At 47.0% G+C, this 15,666-nt stretch overlaps 1 protein-coding gene across 5 annotated transcripts in view; it reads right to left on the bottom strand.

Moving 5' to 3' along the window:
• DIP2A (disco interacting protein 2 homolog A) overlaps positions 1–15,666 on the bottom strand; it is a 2,340,120-nt gene that overhangs the window by 978,991 nt on the left and 1,345,463 nt on the right. For all 5 annotated transcript variants that reach the window (XR_011274713.1, XR_011274712.1, XM_069616034.1 and 2 more), the window contains one exon: positions 6,224–6,304. Coding sequence is in view for 3 of the 5 variants with exons in the window: in XM_069616034.1 (XP_069472135.1) it covers positions 6,224–6,304 (81 nt within the window). In the remaining 2 variants the exon portion in view is untranslated. The remainder of the gene's footprint in view (positions 1–6,223; positions 6,305–15,666) is intronic.

Consider the following 15,666-nt stretch of genomic DNA (forward strand, 5'->3'; position numbering starts at 1 on the left):
ACGAACTGCCAGTTTGTCAGCTTAATGCTTTAGGGATGTCCTAGTTATAACGTAGTCCTGTTTGTTTTTTTTTAAGCTTCTTATTATAGCATTTCATTTTCTATGCAATGGTCCTAATGAAATAGGCTTTTTGATTGTTGTCATGGGTCTTGGGTTTTATTGTATTTTAGTAAGGAGTAAAATGTCCTTAATTTGCTGCTCCTGTATGGTACATTTTATATTTGAGGTCTGCATAGTTTCCACAAATTGACTTGTATTATATGTATGAAGTATTGGTTTTTATTATATGGTACTTGCAAACAGATAAGGATATAGAACCTTTATATACAAGTATCATGAGAAATGTTTTTAAAATGACACAGACTGAAGTATTTTATTTGCTTCTCCTGTAAGCTGCACTTTCTCTTCCGTGATTTATATAGTTTGCACTTTATGTATGAAGCGTTGGTTTTTCTTTCGTGGGTTTGTGCTTTTCCTGCAGGTTTTAATATACATGTTATGAATTGTATGTTCTTTTTATGGCTTAGCCCGAAATAAAAGACGATGATGAAAAGTCAAAAACACAGACAAAATAAATCTGCTGCCACCAGCTCATCCTGGACATAATGCATATATAACCACAAAGTTACAAAAGAAAAGTTTATAAAAGGATACAAACTATCCTAACCGTACTTCACTTTAAGGTGATGTGTGTAGCTTTAACAATACAAGAAACTCACTAGGGGAGGAAGTCTTCCAGAGAAGCGAGCACAAAGGATTTGGATAGCAGCAATTGAAGGAGGATTGTTCTTGGCCCACAAGCTGGAGAACTGCAGACTTCCATGGTGAAATTCAAAACGGTGACCGGTGCACAGCAGATGCGCTGTATGGAGCTGCTCAGCTCTTAGGCCAGCCCATGACACGTCCAAAGGCTCCAGAGAGCCAGATCTGCATGAAGAGGTCTACCAGCCTAAAGGTCGAAGCGCAGATGAGGGTCTAAAGTAGATTGGTTCAGTGGAACAGGGTTTTACCAGGAACTGTCTGGAGGCAACGCTGGAAGTCTTTATTCGCAGTCCAGCGGTCTTCAGCTGGCTCTAACTCTCCATAGTAGTCTTGGCTCCGGTATCTGGTCTTTTCATCTAATGCCATTCCATCGAAATGTTTCCATCTAAAAAATGTCCATCTAATGCATATTTTTCTGGGGTAAAGGGTACATTTTTGTTTAGGTGCATTATAAAGGATAAAAAACAGGGGTTGTTGGGGGGGAAATGGGGGGGGATTGCCGCAGGAGGTCGTCTTTTATCCTAGATTTGGGCCAGGGCCGCCCCAGCCCTCAAATGATAAGGATCTGCACCATTCAATCTGGCAAGGGCTGGCCAACTATGGACAGCCTCTTGCCCCACACCTGCCTAGTAACTGCTACTGTTCCTCCGATATTACACCCCACCTTCCTACCTCCACCCTTTGATGTTACTTTCCCTCTTCCTCTCACTTTCAACCTTCTCTACTTACCACTAACGCTCACTAATAACTTCTCTACAACAACTTTACCTCCTTACCACCGCTACTGCTCCACTACTACAACCTCTCCGCACATATTACTGCTCCTTACATTCTGCTACCAATTCTTGCTATTACCACCTCTCCTCTACTACCGCTACCACTTCCACTAACTTTATGCCTCTTCTACCACTAGCTACTACTACTTCTGACTCCCACTACTTCTCCTCTGCTACTGAAACCTCCACTTACAAACATACTACCTCCAATCTACTCCTACTCTACCATAGTTCACTCGCTCCTCTCACTCGCGCACAACCACTCCACAGACCCCTCTCTCCAACAACCTCCACACTCCTTCCATTCTGTCATCCTCTGGTCTCTTGGATGACTTCTTTCAACCTCCTGTTTTCACCAAACTAACCCACACCTAAATCATCCACAAGCTACTTTTAAATAGCCCACCTCCTCACAAAATTGGCCAGCTCTCCCTCCCCCACCTACCAGCTCTCCAGGGGTGTGAAAGGCAAAGGAAGCCTTTATAAAGGCTGGTAAGCCCTGCCTCTTTTCTAAGCAGTGTTGCAGCGTTTCTGTCAGGAAAGTAATTTTCCCAGGGTCTGTTGTCCTTCTCTTTGGCCTTCTTGGCAGTGTGTATTTTATTAAAGTATGCCCCGGTGGATTAGTAGGGGGTTGACCCTGCGTTCGCAGGCTCCAGCAGTCTACTGGAGCCTTGCTTACCTCCTGGATGCCGCAATAGCTCATGGTTCTCCTGCGGCCTGCCTCTTCTGAATCCCTTCCTCTTCTGACACTGTCCCATTCTCTTGGTGTGCCAGGAGGCTGGGGCTTCCTCCAGCGCTGCTGTGCCCAGCACCACGCTCTCTACAGCAGCAGGCCTCATATGCGCAATCTCCTCTCCTCTCAGCCTCCTGTGGCTCCGGCCACGCCGACCTTGCGCCGATGTGTTGCTCGGCTGCTGTCCTCTGGTCAAAGAACGGCCTCAACAAGTAAGGAGGAGCTGGGAGGGAACCGCGCACACACTCTCAAAACAATACAAGTTAGGCAGAATGTATTTAAATGCACTTATATTAAATAAAATAAATGTATTAAGGCCTAGGACAAAATCATATCAAACATCACAGGTAAGTAAACAAACTGACATATGTATATTCACGTTGGGGTGCTCTGGCAGCAAAACTTTACTTTAAACAAAGTAAGTTCAGAATGATAGAACACTGTAGTACAGTGAAGCAAATGAAAAAAAGACCAGGGTAAGCCATAAACCAATTTGAGAACAAGCAATTAAAGGAGAATAAAAACACAATACACAGCCTATTAAAAATAAGACCTTTAAACATCCTTCTCTTCCTAGATGAGATGGGGCCTAGTGGCCTTAAAGCCACAAGTCCTAATGTAACAATTTGCAGGGAGCTAGAGTCATTAAAGTAGGCTGAAAAAGTATTGTCATTGTCAACATGTAGACAGAAATGTCTTAAGTAGAACGAACAAAGAAAGAAAAGTTCTTAGAAAGTCCTCTTCCAATCCCATCACCTTAGGGGAATCCTGGGCAGGGGAGGATCCTTAGCCAGTCAAGGGGAGGGGTAGGATTAGGACTTTGAGATTGTTTAATTCTATGGAGTTAGAGGGACAGAAACCGGTATGTTAATGCACCATCTGTACGCCGATTTTGTAAGAAACCAGGTCAGAGACTCCTGAATCCACTCTGCCCACTTATTTTGTACATAGGTTCCTTTAGAGCCAGCTACGGAGTCACTGGTGCACACGTCACTATCAGATTTGATGTCAAACTATTTGGCGGTTCTGTGCTCAGACAGAGTCCCTGGCACTGGACAGCTGGATAAACCGGACCCGATGAAGAAAGGTCCGCCACATTGCCCTTTTATCGATGCTTTTGCTCCCCAAATGAAGAAAGACACTTGGTCTCAATAACATGCCCTTCTCTCCCTGAGCTCTTTAACCCCCGTCTCTACGCTGGACTCTTCCCTGCCACCTTCAAATCTGCAACTGTCTAACCCACTTTTGACACGGTGAACCACTCCTCTCTCTTCCTCACTCTCCAGGACCTGGGATTTCACAAATCTACTCTTGACTGGATTGCCTCCTACCTCGAAGGTCGATACTTTAAAATCTCTTGGAACTCGCAAACCTCTGACTTCATCCCTCTCTTTTTCACCGTCTCCCAAGGATCAGTCCTTGGACCTCTGCTCTTCACCATCTATACCTGTGCCCTAAGAATACTTCTCATCCTTTGGCTTCGACTATCCTTTTTTTGCGGATGCCACTCAAATATTTTTCTCCTTTCCCTCCTTCACCTCAGCCATCTCAGAAAAGATTACAAACTGTCTCACTGCAATTCGTTACTGGATAGCTCTCCGCTGCTTCATGCTCAACTCTTCAGAAATTGAAGTCATCCTTCACCCAGCTTCCAATGCCATCTCTACCCTCCCCTATCTCATTCCTTCGTGACCGTCTTGGTCCCTTTCCTAATTTGATAGCGACCTACAACCAACAATTCATCACTACCACGGCCTCTGTTGCGCATATTAACCTCCTCAATATTTAGAAAATGTGCCCTTTTCTTATTAACCACTCCACAAAAACTCTAGTCTACACTCTTGTCCTCAGCAAACTGGACTACTGCTCAAGCCTCCTCCTTGACCTTCCTCTCTACTCCTTCCTCCCTCTAAACAAAGTGTTCAACTTTGCTACCCGCACTCTCTACAACCTATTGAGATTGTCCACTCACTTCTTTCTACCAACATCATGCTGGTTGGCTCTACATGCACAAACACTCTTTTCAAATTCCTTCTCCTAGTCTACAAACCTATCAATGGTATTGGTCCCCAGTACCCATACTGATTGTATTGAAGTTTCCTCACCATCTCGTTCTCTCCAATTATCTACTGCACTCAACCAAACTGTCCCATAACCTCCCTGTGACTCCTCGCACATCCGCTCTTTCTCCCTCCTCTCCCCACTCCACTGGAACAGACTGCCCATAACAATCAAAGCCAGCACAACAGTGGATCTCGTCAAAGTTCGGCTTCAAATTCACTTACTTACTAAAGAGGAAGATCCCCTGTCCTCACCACTGCCTCCAGTAATTCTTCATAACATAAGTTGGTATATTTAATCAGTAACCTTTAGTTTGAAGTACTTGCCCCCTAATGTTACCTTTGAAAGTCACCCGTTTTCTTTTACATTCTGTGTGTTTTATACATTGTTTTTTATGTCCTGGTATATGTCCAATTGTTCTTTTACAGCCTTATAAACTGGCTCACTACTAGTTCTCATCGTTATGCTATTGTACAGACACTCTTTGTGGGAATGCCAGGAGTCTGCAGAGTCCAACTCAGGATGGTGACAAATGCAGCAAGGTAACCCAGGCGGGAGCTCCGTCAGTCCACAGGGTGATCCCATGCACTTCCAAAGGCAGGATCCTCGAGCAGGGGTTGAGAATGGTTGTTCCCACTGATCCAGGGATCTAAGTACAGATGAAGGCCTTCTGGAAATAAGCAAAGGAGCTGGCCTTCGCCAGCATAGTTGAAGAAGACAATACTGTTTGGCTGCAACAAGGAGTTCTGGATCTTCAGTGGGATGCTTCTCTTCGAAGGGTTCTCGGCTCGAATGACGATCTGAAGAATGGCTACAGGGGTCGTCCATTTATCCTAAATTCGAGGTGGAGTCACCCCAGAATCCACCAATACTAAGGATCTGAACCATTCCAACTGGCAGAGGCTGTCCAATAATAGGAACTCGCCAGACCACCCAACACACCCCCACACATGCCATCATTTGCTCTGGGACCAGTCCCAGCCCCCACATCCAGCCACGAAAGCACACCACTGCTTTGCCTGGTAAAGGACTTTACATTTATGGCGTATCCAGCAATGATAACGCAAGAATGCAGCCAAAAAACAAGATATCCAAAGGGCAAGGTGAAAGCTTGTGGCACTGCCATTTCAGACTATATTGTACTCTAAAAGGCATGATGAGGTAAAAGTGTGCACAAGAATGTAAAAAATCATGGTAGAAAAATATCCACTGCCAGCAACCTGTCCTGGACAAATCATGCAAGTAACCGTAAAGTTACTAAAAACAAAAGAGAAAGGGATACAAAGTATTCCAACCACACTTCACTGGAAGGTGTGTGTATTGTAAAACAAATAAGAAATATTGTATCGGGCGGTAGAGTCCTCCAGCATGAATAGACATAGGAACTGATCAGTGAAGCCTTGCAGCCTCAGTGTGGATTGATCGTTCTGAACTCTTAGCTTAAGGTCTATGCAAATCATTCTAACAGCAGGAAATCATTACGCAGGATTTTCATCACAAAACATTAACCTCCAACAAGCTTCAGTACAGAACCTTGAGCATGAAAATGTAGTACAGTACTTCAAACGGATGACATCCTATCCAGCCACTGACCCCCAACTGCATAAAGTATCAAATCTAGACATCAGACCCTCAACACCATTGGCCGTTTTAGACTGTAGAAGATCGCAATGAACTGTGAGAAAGCAAAAAATGGGCAATCCAGTAGCTTAAGTAAGCAGGGCAATATTCTTCAAAATAAAAGCAGAGTTCAGACCAAACCCGGGGGAAGGTTTATGTGTACAGTGCACTTTGCATTCATAATGAAAACCGGTCTCTTCATAAGCAATAATGGCCATCATGGAGGTCAAACTCCTCAGTCAACAATAGGAAATAAATGCTCTGTTCTTACCAGCCCTATAAAGCCCAGCAGTCCTGTTCTCGTATAGGGAAATTCCGACACAGGGAGCCCTTCCGCAGTTACTGGAATGGTCTGAAAGAAACCAATATATTTAAATGACTTACGAAATGGGTCATTGCAACCTCTTATGTAATATTTGCCAAGCACGAAATGTGTGTTTTATATATTGCTGTATGCTCGATTTCCTCCTTTTTTGAAACTTCTTTAACAGCATATATTACTCAGATTGATGATAGTCCATTTATTCACCTCAAAAGGGTAAAGAGCTGAGTCTGCTATGCCGGGGGGAATTAAACTTGCCAATCATAGAACAAGTTACTCTCTTACATGGTAACCTTCTTTCGATGGGATGGTGAGACGTATTCCATATCTATGACATGTAATCACCACAGCTGTGCTGCTTCGGAAAATCTTCTGCGTCCTGCGTCGATGACGTCGATACTCCGCCCTCGAGGACCTCCTCCGATGGCCGACGTCACTGGATGTTATAAGTAGGACGCACGACGCCCGTAGCCTCAGTTGTAGTTTTTTCCCAGAAAGTGTGGCACCAGTCTTCTGCCAGTCTGACACAAAGCCTTGCGGAAACGTAAGATGCAATTGCATAAAAAATTCTGTAGCGGGGAAGGCAGGGAGGTAGCAATATGGAATACGTCGTCGGACCATCCCATTGAAAGAACGTTACCAGGTAAGAGAGTAACTTGTTCTTCAAGGGGATTGGGTCCTCCAACGTATTACATATCTATGACAGACTCCCAAAGCAGTACCAATGCAAGGAGGTGGGAAAAGAATTTAGAAAACAGAAATTTAGAATGCCCAATCAAATTGCGAAGTAAAGGACCGCCTTCCCAAAGGCCAGATCCTGCCCACGGATGGAATCGAGGGAGTAGTGATGTACAAAAGTATGTAACGAAGCCCAGGTGGCTGGATCACAGATGTTACGAATTACTGTAGGGCAGTAGAGGCAGCCATACCCCTGGCAGAATGGGCCCGCAAGCCGACTGGTGGGTCCTTACCCGCCAAGCGGTAACACTCAGAGATAGCCAAAACAATCCAGCAGGACAAAGTCTGTTTTGTCACAGCTTGTCCCAAACGCTTTCCAGCGTAACCAATGAAGAGTTGATCGTCCACTCTGACCCGGGACATGCGTGAAATATAAAAGCTTAACACTCTCCTAGGATCAAGCCTATGGAGCCTCTCCTCTTCCTTACCAGGATGTGGAGCAGGATAAAACACCGGAAGAACAACCTTCTGGCCTAAATGAAATTCCGACACCACCTTCGGAAGAAAGGATGGACGAACTCCAAGGACAACCCTGTCCTTATGAAACACAGTGAAGAGTGGCTTAACTGAAAGTGCCTGTAACTCACTCACTCTGCGAGCGGAAGTGACTGCAACCAAAAATACAGTTTTAAGAGTTAACAGTCTCAAAGGGCATGAATGCAAAGGCTCCAACGGAGCACCCATCAGAAACTTGAGAACAAGGTTCAAATCCCAACCGGGCACCTGGAAAGGTGACGGAGGGAACACATTAGTGAGCCCTTTCAGGAACTGAGAAATTAAAGGAATCTTAAAATAGGAACACTCTTCAGACGAGCGCTTAAATATGGACAGCACCGCCAGGTAACCTTTAACGATACCCACTTGCAAGCCCCTGTGGGCCAAAGAAAGCAAAAAAGACAGAACCATGGGAATGTCACATGCAAAAGGATCCTTATTCTTTACCCTGCACCAGTCGCAGAATTTACGCCAACAGCAACGGTACAGGGACTTTGTTGCGGGCTGTCTGGCTGAGAGCAACACCTTCATCACGTCTTCAGGGAGGTCCCAATCCTTATACCTCAACCTTTCAGAAACCAAGCGTGAAGGTTGAGTGATCGGACCTCTGGATGGAGAACCTGACCCACCTCCCGTGAGAGCAGATTGTCTCGGTAGGGAAGACGACGTGGAAGGCAGATGGATAAGTCGAGAAGGTCTGGGTACCACGTCCTCCGGGCCCACGCCGGAGCAATGAGGATCATCTGGGAACCGAACTTCCGTAACCTTTGCAGTACTTGCGGGATGACGGGGACTGGAGGAAACGCGTACAGCAGTGGGAATGACCACTCCACCACAAACGCATCTCCTAAGGCTCCTTTTGGAGGAAATTCCCACGAGCAGAACCTCTCGCACTTCCGGTTGACACTGGAGGCGAAGAGATCCACTTGAGGGGTCCCCCAAAGGGCGAAGATCTGCAGGAGAATCTCCTGAGCCAACTCCAACTCATGAGAGATCGCGCTCTGCCTGCTCAGAGCGTCCGCCGTCTCGTTTTCGTCTCCGGCCAGATGAACTGCCGAGATCGAAACTTCCTACTGGATTGCCCAGAACCAGAACTGCATCACCTCCCTGCACAGAGGAAGTGACCATGCCCCCCCTCCTTTTTGTTGAGGTAGTGCATGGCCACCGTGTTGTCCGTCAGGATCAGGACATTCTTCCCTCGCGCAGTCGGCAGAAAAGTCTTCAGGGCTAGCCTGACGGCCCTCAGCTCCAACAGATTGATATGGAGTCTGGACTCCGACTGAGACCAACGATCGCTGACTGTCAACTCGTTGGCATGAGCTCCCCATCCCGTGAGGGATGCGTCCGTCACGATTGTCACCTCCAGCCAGGGTAGCCAAAATGGAGCCCCCCTTCATCAGATTGTCTTCGACGGCCCACCACAGAAGGTCCTGGGCGACCGAGGACGGCACCTGAACAGGGTCCGACAACCTGCCGGAGGACCGAGACCACTGGAGATTGAGTGCCCATTGCAAAGATCTCATCCGCAACCTGGCCTCTGGCACCAGAAGAATGCAGGATGCTATGAGGCCGAGCAATCTCAAGAACTCGAACGCTGGGAGACTCTGGGCAAGCTGAAACTTGTGCACCATCTGCTGAATGTGATGAGCCCTCACCGGGGGAGGAAAACACTGCCCCAGGGATGTGTCGAGCACAGCTCCGATGTACTGGAGCCTCTGAGTTGGTGTCAAATGGGACTTCTTTAAGTTGAGGGAGAAGATCAGCTTGTGGAGGGAGTGGCAGGTGACTGACAGATGATCCAGGACTTGCTCGGGAGAGCGCGCCCTGATCAACCAATCGTCCACGTAGGGGTAGACGTGAATCCCCCCCCTTTCCTGAGGTGTGCTGCCACCACTACCATGAGCTTGATGAAGACCCTCGGGCGGAGGTCAATCCGAACGGCAGGACCCGAAACTGAAAGTGTGAGACGCCAACCGCGAACCTCTGGTACTTCTTGTGCTTTGGATGCATCAGCACATGAAAATATGAGTCCTTGAGGTCAAGAGACACCAACCAGTCCTGAAGTTGAAGGGCCTGGAGGACTTGAGAGAGAGTAACCATCTTGGACTTGTCCTTCCTGAGGTGTTTGTTCAAACTGCGCAAGTCCATGATGGGTCTCAAACCCCCGTCTTTCTTGGAAATCAAAAAATAAGGGGAATACCATCCCTTGTTCCTCTCCGATACAGGCACCAGTTCTATGGCACCTTTCTCAAGCAGAGATTGAATTTCCTGCGCAAGGAGCGGATCCGGACTCTTCAAAAAGAGATTCCCCGGTGGATTGTCTTGAGGCGTCTGCCGGAAAGGAAGACAGTAGCCATGGGTTATGATCTCCAGAACCCACACATCTGAAGTAATGGCGCGCCACTCTGCAAGATGCTGCGCCAGCCTTCCCCCAACCGGCGAACCATGGGACATGGCATCATGACTGAGCTGAAGCGGCTGCGGCGTTGCCTGAGGGCAAAGAGGCAACAGCCCTGAGCGGCCTTGGCACTTCGAGTACCTTGCTTTCCACCTCTGGCACTCCTACAGTGGCCCCTTTGACTGGCAGCTCCTCTCGCTTTACCAAAGGATGAGTAATAACGAAAGGAACCTCCCCTCCATTGCTGTCCCCTAGGACAAAAAGGCGGAGGTTGGCGAACTGCAGCGCCCAACGACTTTGATGCAGCTTTGGAGGTCTGCAACCTCTCAAGGCTCTCGTCAGCCTTGCTGCCAAAAAGATGTTCCCCGTCAAAGGGCATGTTGAGGAGCCGGGCCTGCACATCAGGAGCAAACCCCGACTTCCGCAACCACGCAAACCTGCGTATCACGGTGCTCGCCGCCATTGACCGGCTGACGCAATGTGCCATGTCCAAACCCGACTGAACGGCCTCACACATGGCATCCTTGCCATCCTGAACCATGGCAAGGAAACCATCCCGTTCGTCCCCTTCGGGAATATGTTCAGCCGCTAAGGAAACACAGTTCCACAGAGTGTGCGTGAAACGTGACAAGGCACATACGGCGTTGGCTGCCTGATGCGCCATACCCCCTGAAGAAAACACTTTCTTCGCCCAGCCGTCAAAACGCTTGTCTTCCCTATCACGAGGGATGGTAGGATACAACACCTGCTTTGCCAGGGCCGTAGCCGCCTGCACCACCAAAATCTCCGGAGTGGGGTGCTTGGTCAAGTAGCAGGGGTCGCTACTGGCTGGGCGGTATTTTCACGGCAAAGACTTTCCCACTGCCGGGAGACTCTCCAGACCAGTCCAAGCCACCGCCACCCTCCTCTGTAGAGCCATATGGAACGGCAGTACCGGATCAGTTGCTGGACCTTGGTCGAGGATATCCGTAAGGTCATCCTGAAGAAAATCCCCTGGGGGAGCAGACCATCCCAAGTACTCGGTGACCCTAGACATAAGGCGCCGGTACGAGGAGTCGGCATGAGTACCAGGCTCAAGCCTACAAAACTCCACCTCCGGAGAGGTGTCCAGCCCACTGGCATCGTGCAGCGACTGCCACAGGTCCTCAATCTATGGCCCGAGAGAATCTCGTCTGGCACCGTATCAGGAACCATGCCATCATCAGAGCCCTCATCCACCTCTGAAATAAACTCAAGATGGCGGTAAGAAGGCATAGAATGTGGAACAAAGCCTTGCTTGACCTTGGCCAGAGCCTTTCTAGGGGGTGTCAGGATTCCATGGGTTCCCAGATTTCCAATGAGACATTACAGTAGAAAAACCTCATTAAGAAGATTTAAGTAAACATTTCTTTTTAGTCTTTCTCATTTTACCTTTAAGTAGGAGAATTGTTGGAGTGATGCTTGGGTTTAAATGTAGGATTTTAATATGCCAATTTCTAAATAAGTTTCCTTAATAATCTTTATATACAGGAAGTGCCAATTTCCCCAAACCAAGATGGAGGTTCTGTTCAACACTAATGATTGGAGGAGAAGTATTGTGAGGTAGTTTGGAACATTCTTCAACATTCTAAACCGCCTTTCATTCCAGTTTCCTTAGAGGAAGGTTGCAGTTTTAGTAGCTGAGATAATATTCAGTATTTATATAGTTTAGTTTTCTTTTAAAAGAAAATCTAGAGTGAAGAGATAACAGAAAAGTCTGCAAGAAGAAGTCATCTTTTCAACAAGGACTCTTACATTTTTACAGATGAAGCAAGCTAAGTGTTGGGAGTGAAATGTTCATAATTTTAAATTAACTCAAGAAGAAGTAATTTTTTCCTAAGAACTAATTACGAAAAAACTGTTTATCCGCATTGATAAGGAACTTTAATCTGTGCTCTACTGTCCACGTAATTAGAATCTCTACGAGCGTTACGTTTCATTTTCTTTTTATTTTGTCGTGACTCATGTTCAATTCACTATTGAAATAGAGTTAGGTTAGTTTCTGTTGGAAGTTCTAGTTAATTGTGAGTGCGGCATTAGCATTTATTTAGTTTTATTATATTTGAAAGATTTACTCATTAATTGCTTCTTAGTGAAGTTATTGTTTACTTGCTCATGCTATTGCGCAGTTGAATTTGTAGCTAGAGTAAAGGACCCGCAGGCGTGAGTTGCGTGCATTCAGTTTCCTGAATCCTGTATTTCCTGGTTGCGTAGTACGAATTAGTTTTCTTAACGGTTCGGTCATTAGCGAAGGTATTTGATGAGTGTGCAGTCTATGAAGGTTGCGGCTTGTCGTGACTTGCAGTTTGTTTTGTTTTGTATTTGCGGTTCCATCTAATTCCAAAAGGATGCGCGGGCTTCAGTTTTTCTTCATCCTGTATGCGCATAGCGTCGCGTGCATCATATCTGCAGCAACTCGTTTTCCAGAGCACAGAGTCAGTAAATTTTCTGCAGAGGATTGAACAGCAAAGTGAAAAAACACTTGAGACTTGAAATTACTAATTATACTTTTTTCTCAGTAAATTTTAGAAACTTTGATCCTCAAGCAATTCAATTCAGTGTTCAGCAAGTATAAGAGTCAAGAGAAATCTCAAGAAATTCTATACAAAGGAAAAGAATACTACATGAAATATATTAAGAAGAAAATTTAGAAGAGCATATTTTTCTATATTGATGCTATTAATGCCTATCAGCAATCAAGCATAGGCAGCAGGTATTGTTATCAAGTTAGAATCTAACATTAGTAAGAGAAGACTACACTTTAGAATAGAGTAAGTTTTAACCCGTGTGTTCTTGTGTTTAGCTTTTCACAGATAACACATCACACTGATGAATCACCAATCAATCCAGCTCCAGTGAAGTAATCATCTAGCAGAGTCTAACTTCTTGGGAGCCAGTGTCTGAAAGCCAGTGAAGATCTGCAGTTGTTATTTTCTCCTCCATTCCCCTTTCCCCTTGGGTTTGCCAGCTTAGTAGTTTTATCAATTAAGAGATTATTGAGCGGGCATACTTTGGGGGTCTGGTGGGCCAGCATCACTCCTGCAGGAAGAATCAAGACTGGACCTTGACAGGGGGTTCCACCGAGCCCCGGGGTATCCCTGTCGAAACAGCCTCGAAAGGCGTTGAGTGAATCGGCGTCGACGGCGAACACGGCACCGACAGTATCGATGGCGTTGGCACAGGCCTCGAGGCTGGAGCCCCGAGCGTGTCCCTCGACAGCCTGGGCACTTAAGGCGTCGACTACTTCTTCGGAGGCGGAGCCTCGAAAGAGTCCGTTGATGACCTCGGCAAAACCGGCATTGACGTCTTCCTCGAAGACACCACAGGTGCACGCGGTCTCGAGCGCGTCTAGGACCGGGACCTGGACCGGGCATGACGAGAACGATTCCCCTTGTCCGAGCGGGACCTCTTCCACGAATCGTGCCGACCACCCGAGTCTGAAGGCGTGCGAGCAGTGTCTCTCGACCGATCACGACCGGCCCCACTCTGAGGCTCAGACGGACCAGTGCCCCGCGATTCGAGAATCGCTAACATTTTCTTCCCAAAGGAAGCCCATTCCTCTGGCGTCGCATGCTTGGTGGGATAAGCGACCCGCCGACGGGCGGAGTCCTCGGATGAGGACAGGGAAGGTGACCGATGACGGCGCTTCCTGGAGTGCCTCGAAGAGGCAGAGGAGTGGCAGGACCGACTCCGGGACTGAGACCCACTGGACTTCTGACAACGATGCGGAGAGTCGCCCCTCGAATCGTCCGTGGAAAGCCCCGCAGACCTCGACTTCTGTGGCTTGGACACCTTACCTACCGACAACTTCTTCTTGCGCTCCCGCATGGCTTTGGACGTGAACGACTGGCAGTGACACAGTCATCAGTGTCATGGGCCTCCCCGAGGCACCAGAGGCAGGCGTTGTGCGAGTCTGTCACCGACATCTTGGACCCACAGTCTCCGCACTTCTTAAAGCCCGGACGCGGGGTGGAAGACGAGGTAGACATCTTCACGAAGAATAAACTTCACAATACGAACAGGTTCGAAGAACCGAAAAAGAACAAACTCCAAAGAGTCGAGGCGCACTGAGATCTCCGAAGCAAACACGTTCGCGGAAAAAACGGAACTGAGGCTATGGGCGTCGTGCGTCCTACTTATAACATCCAGTGACAATGGCCGTCGGAGGAGGTCCTCGAGGGCGGCGTATCGACGTCATCGACGCAGGACGCAGACGCTGAAGATTTTCCAAAGCAGCACAGCTGTGGTGATTACATGTCATAGATATGGAATATGTCGGAGGACCCAATCCCCTCAAAGTATCATTTTAGAAGCAAGCAATTAACTCAAGCTATCCAGAGGTCGTAACTTACATTGGTATGGCCTTGAGGATCTGAGGCAGACTGGTCTAACATTGAATTACGTGAATAATAGGGAATCATAATATTAAGGGTGTGCATACAGACTTAATGTTAGTCTTTTATGTGCTTGGATGGGACTTGCATTGGTTCCGTTCAGGTTATAGTGTTTGGATGCCTAAGGCATCACATGACCTACTGAGTCAATGTAGTGATGCTTTGTTTAAGGCCTATACATGCGCGGTCAGTTACTGAATATAGCTGTCCCAGACAAGCCGATTGCAGGTCAGAGATCTGTAAAATAAACATATTTCATTTAGTTCAAAAGACTTCCTTCCAAATACTTTTAATCCTTTTAGGCAATTTCGACCAGAACCAACATGAACATGCACACTTCTTTCCTTTATAGGCAATATAACCAGGTCCAATATAGAACACCAGAGATGAAGCAATGCTCAGACCTTCCTCAAAACCATTCTTTCATTCTCACATACAACAATAAATCCTAGTTTTTTTTTATTTTTATTTTTTTCACACACGATTGCCAAAGTGACCTCCCTGCATACCCAAATAATCTTGCTATCCGAATATACACATCAGCCCTCCATTAACCACAGATACATGAGACCAGCATGTCCACATCTGAGGTGCATGTGACCATTTTCTGTTTCCACCGAGATATAATTGAACAGTTTTTGTTTATAGAGCATGATATTCATTGAACCTCATGTGTATGATGTCGGACAAAGCATTGGTTTCATGTTGAAACTGATGGGTGTCTAATATTTCTTGCAGAGGGAGCTGCCTTGTGCACTCTTAGACTGCAGAATTTGAATGGTTGAGTGCATGTCATGAGGATCCGCTTGAATCCCAAAGCCAAGTGCAACTCTTGGTATGACTCGGAACTCGTCACCCTTAAACGCAAGTGTAGGACGGCTAAGAGGAAATGGAGGGCATCATGTGCACCCTCTGACAAACTGGCCTGCCGCCTGCTCCAAAGGCAGAACCGACTGTCCACTCTAAGAACAGAGCACACATCCAAGCCTGCGTCTCTGTTCTTAGAGTGCGGCATCCAACAACTCAGCGGAACTCATCTGCAAGGAACTGGCCAATCCTGCTGCAGTCTCTACATCTAATGGTCCCTCCCAGGCCCTCTGCACAGCCTTGGCTTCACATTTCATCTCTAAAACCCAGGACATCATGTCCACCCTCTCTTCCTCTCCTTCTTCCTCTACTTCTGGCCTTCCTGTGGCCACCTCACCTCCTCTTCCTTTCCTTTGTTCATCCCTGATGATATTTCTAGACAAGTACGATCTATGAAAGTCTCGTCCAAAGAGGTTCTTCCCTGGTCATCCAAAACCAACAAGGACCACGACGACACCCTTGCTCCAGCCTTGGTTGACTTC

The sequence above is a fragment of the Ambystoma mexicanum genome, chromosome 9 (assembly GCF_040938575.1).
Source record: "Ambystoma mexicanum isolate Mex_15411 chromosome 9, UKY_AmexF1_1, whole genome shotgun sequence".
NCBI classification, from domain to species: Eukaryota; Metazoa; Chordata; class Amphibia; order Caudata; family Ambystomatidae; genus Ambystoma; species Ambystoma mexicanum.